Source organism: Priapulus caudatus, unplaced genomic scaffold (assembly GCF_000485595.1).
Source record: "Priapulus caudatus unplaced genomic scaffold, Priapulus_caudatus-5.0.1 Scaffold1456, whole genome shotgun sequence".
Taxonomy (NCBI): Eukaryota; Metazoa; Priapulida; class Priapulimorpha; order Priapulimorphida; family Priapulidae; genus Priapulus; species Priapulus caudatus.
The window spans coordinates 80,732-85,002 of NW_014578517.1; the positions used below are offsets into that span (position 1 = coordinate 80,732).

The 4,271-nt window shown below is 47.4% G+C and overlaps 2 protein-coding genes and 1 long non-coding RNA gene across 3 annotated transcripts in view; all 3 read left to right on the forward strand.

Moving 5' to 3' along the window:
- LOC106816693 (staphylococcal nuclease domain-containing protein 1-like) overlaps window positions 1-1,855 on the forward strand; it is a 2,740-nt gene extending 885 nt beyond the window's left edge. The window contains exons 3-6 of the mRNA XM_014821315.1: window positions 262-369; window positions 587-781; window positions 1,070-1,242; window positions 1,684-1,855. Of these exons, the coding sequence (XP_014676801.1) occupies window positions 262-369; window positions 587-781; window positions 1,070-1,242; window positions 1,684-1,779 (572 nt within the window). The 3' untranslated portion in view covers window positions 1,780-1,855. The remainder of the gene's footprint in view (window positions 1-261; window positions 370-586; window positions 782-1,069; window positions 1,243-1,683) is intronic.
- A 150-nt stretch (window positions 1,856-2,005) lies between these two features.
- On the forward strand, window positions 2,006-3,734 carry LOC106816694. Its single transcript, XR_001394925.1, has 3 exons — window positions 2,006-2,017; window positions 2,097-2,240; window positions 3,643-3,734. It is a non-coding gene; the product is annotated as an uncharacterized LOC106816694 (long non-coding RNA).
- A 4-nt stretch (window positions 3,735-3,738) lies between these two features.
- LOC106816692 overlaps window positions 3,739-4,271 on the forward strand; it is a 3,747-nt gene continuing 3,214 nt past the window's right edge. The window contains exon 1 of the mRNA XM_014821314.1: window positions 3,739-3,761. Coding sequence (XP_014676800.1) covers window positions 3,739-3,761 — 23 coding nt within the window. The remainder of the gene's footprint in view (window positions 3,762-4,271) is intronic.

The following is a 4,271-nucleotide window of genomic DNA, read 5'->3' on the forward strand; positions in this document are numbered from 1 at the left end:
AGGAAGAGGAGGAGGAGGAAGAGGAAGAGGAGGAGGAGGAAGAAGACCCAGGTGAGGGGTAGGAGGAGGAAGAGAAGGAGGAGGTGAGGGAGGAGCAAGGAAAGAGGAGGAGGCAGAGAAGACAGAGGAGGAGGAGGAGGAGGAGGAGGAGGAGGAGGAGAAATGTCGGACCACATGGTGCTGCCACCTACCTAATGCCCTGCGCTGACATGTCATCCAGTGGCGCCACCTAGTTTCATCCGGTTCTTCTCTGTCGCACAGACGTTACCTGTGAACAACAAGACGAGCGAGTTACGCTGTTCGAAGATCCGCGAACGACACCGTCGCCACCTGGTGGCGATCAGGAGACTCTCATGCAGACGTGTGTCGGTACGTGACATTATATTTCCGAGTCCGGCGTCCATATATTCCCGTCGGGTCACAGAACAGGGCAGGAGTCCATATTACACAAATTTCCGTTGAGTCGGAAAACATCAGGAGTCTGAGATCCCAAAATCCCTGTCAGGTCACAAAAAATCAGGAATCTGATATCCAAAAATCCCCGCCGGGTCACAGTTGATGTACGTTCCGTTGCTTTGCGTTGCAGGGGGCGCCGCTCGCAAATTGTGCAGCCCGACGGAGCAGCATCTAGCGTTCCTCGGCCAGCCAATCCCGGCGCACGCTCCGCCGCGCCCGATTCACGGATATCCGCCGCCTCGACCAATCACAGAGCAGAGGTTCGCCGCATTGCCGACGTACGTCGGTTACGATGCGGAGTGCTACGTACAGCGCAACGACGATGGTGAGTACGGCGCCACCTGCGGGCGCGCGAGCGAACTACGTTCGCCAGCGTTGTTTGCTACTTTGAAGGGATATTAATTAAGTTAAAATTCTTTTTTATTTTTTATTTTTTCCAATGATGTTAGTATTATATTCATTATTATCTTACCAGCCGATATTATTTGTGTATCATATATATAAATTTTATATATATATAAAATTATAATATACGCTATATATATATATAGTGTATATATAAATTATATATCAATATATATTATTGGCCAATTGTGACATTTTCTGTTGATAGAGGGCGCTGTGCATGAGATGGTCGACACGCTACACGACCTGTGTGCGGGAACGGAGCCAGCGCCCGACGCCGCGTACGACAGTGGCGACCCCTGCATTGCTCGTCGCCGCGACGACGACCTCTGGTACCGGGCGAAGGTCGTGCGGCAACACGATGGCGGCGGCGACGTAGAGGTAATGTAAAGATGTGAGGATTGTCACGTACGAGCGTTTTACGCACGTAGGGGGGGCCACTGATTCACGCTGCAGCATTTTACGCATGTAGGGGGAGCCACTGATTCACGCTGCAGCATTTTACGCATGAGTGGGTGACGCACGATTCAGCGCATGCAGCATTTTACGCACTGTAGGGGGGGCCCACTTGATTTCACCCTGCAGCATTTTACGGTCAGTAGGTGGGAGCCACTATGTCAAACAGCTGCATGCATTTTACGACAAGCAAAGCCAGGCCACGAGTCACGCTGCCGCATTTTACGCATGTAGGGGGAGCCACTGATTTAGCGCGCAGCATTTACGCACAAGGTGGAGCACTGATTATTCACTGCTGGCATGCCATTTTACGCATGTAGGGGGAGCCACTGCTACTTTGTTTATCGTGTTTTTTCTGCACCGCAGGTGTTTTACGTCGATTACGGTAACAGCGAAACTCTGGACGTGTCGAGATTGAGAAACCAACCCCATCTACTGGCGCAAATAATAAACATTCCGTAACTTCTGGCTAGCGCAGTGCAAGGCTGCGTCATATGTTTCGACTCCACCAGGTGGTCGCCTGCGATGTACCGACGGTAACGACGCTGGAATAACAAAAAAAGAATACATGATATATCGTCAATCACATTTGCTCACGGTAACAAAACAGGGTGAAGATGTTTGTCATGTACACGACAGTGAGAATATTGTCATGGCTAAGCAGCCACATGTAAAATATTGCCGTTCAGGTAACACGACAGTCTGGTGTCGTCAGACGATAACATAATGTCAGTTTTTATGTTCATATGTTTGTAGATATGTTTCACATGTTGTTGTAGGTGGGCTGGCCGGTTGAACGGACATCCCCTGCAGGTCTCCATGACGATGGATTGATGGTGGAGGACGTTACCGCCATCTTGGCAGCGACCTTCAGCGAGCGCCTACTGTCCAAGGCTACCATGGCGCCATCTGTGATGACTGTAGTAAGTAACAATGAGCGGTTTGTTTTATTAGCTCATGCTGACAATAGTCGATGCAGCTTGTAGAATTCGCTTGAATCGTTCCAGTGTCGTGCCGTTTCCGTCCGCCGTTCCCTCGTCCGTCAAACAGTTGGGCACAAATCTTAAACCGCTGACGCACGGTCACGATATTCGGGTCGTTGTGGGGGACGTCAAAACGAGTTGGGATGTACCGAAGCGGGGTCAATAGGTCAAAGGTCCAATAGTGAAAAGAAGGGGAACATCACTCCTAACTTAAAGCAGTAAGGGAGAACTGCAGAAATTGGCGGCACAAAATCTAGAACGGGCTCGACCCTAGCTTGTGATCGTTCGGTGTATATGCCATCATCGAGGAAACCATCTCGTACCGAAATTGATGGTCACAGGTCAAGGTCCAATGGGCACAGGGCAGCTTTAGAGATTTTTTCTGAGGACATGTCTACCGGAGGGATTGAGTAAAACTTTTGTTTCAGCGGGGACCTAGCCATTTTTTTTAAGGGGCTTAATTGAAAGACCATGAAATGTCCTTCGCTGACATGCGAAGAGTACGTGTCCGATAACCTTTGACACCTCAGAAGAGGTTAAACATGTTGATGTTGACTGTTATATCAAAGGAGTGAACTGCTCTTTGGCTATTAGAGCCCCCTCCCTCCACCCCCCCTTCCCCCCCCCCCCCCCTCCCCCCCCCGCTTCCCCATCATCGGCCCTCCCCCACCCCCCACTGCGATAGTGGGCGATGTCCCTATACAATGATGTGTACTGCAATCTGCGTGTGTCTGTCATATCCTGCGCCTAACAAATGTGGTACTACGCCGAACTGTAAATTTTAACGTTATAATCGTAGCAAAACAGACCTCAGATGAAGCCCAGACGCTCTGCCGGCTCTGTAGTAACAAGGTAGGAGCAGCTTATTCAAGTAATCCGCAAAAGAATCGTCAAATAAAACGGCAAAGTTTCGTATTCGACTAATCACTGCAACATGGTTCAGCATTTCACCGTTGTATGCTCTCCTTCTTAATACACTCTGGGACATGTTGTATAGAATAAAAGTTTATCACATAGTTAACATAGTTTGACATAGTTTAACATAGTTATCATAGTGACATAGTTTAACATAGTTATCATAGTGACATAGTTTAACATAGTTATCATAGTGACATAGTTTAACATATGGTTGACATAGTTTTAACATAGTTTATCATAGTGACATAGTTTAACATAGTTATCATAGTGACATAGTTTAACATAGTTTGACATAGTTTAACATAGTTAGACATAGTGGGTGTCATAGTTTATCCACCACTAAAAGAAATGTTCTAAGTTCAACAAGTCAAAAATTCAATGGCTTATTATTATTTATTATTATTATGTAAATGTTCTGTTGCAGGTGCCGGCGTTGCCAAATTTTCAACCGCCAGTGCCTGCCACCTATTGGACAGTGCTTTGAAGCGTATTTGTCACACCTGGAATCGGCGAACGAGGTATGCTCTTGTGTTTGACTCGAGTGTGAGCGTGAGTGTCTGTCATTGTTACACGCGTATCGCGCTTACAACACTGAGATGCGAGGGTCGTGAAATATCACACATTCCCTGATATTATCTTTTCTCTCTCATTTTAATATTTTCGTCTGTTTTACATCTCTTTCTCTTCCCCCCTCTCTCTTTCTTTATCTCTCTTTCTCTCTCTCTCACCTTCTATCCCCCTCTTCTCTCTCTCTCTCTCTTCTCTCTCTTTTTCTTTCTCTCTCGCATCTTCTCCTCTTTCTCTCTCCCATCTCTCGTCTTCTTCTCTCTTTCTCGCCTTCTTCTCTCTCTCCTCCTCTCTCTCTCTTTCTCAATCTCTTTCTCTCTCTTTCTCGTATATCTTTTCTCTCTCTCATCTCTCTCTCCTATCTCTCTCTCACGCCCTATCTCCTCTCCCTATCTATTCCTCTCTCTCTCTCTCTCTCCTCTCATCTCTCTCTAATCTTCCCGTCTCCTCCTCTCTCCATGTCCTCCCTGCTCTCTTCTCTCTCTC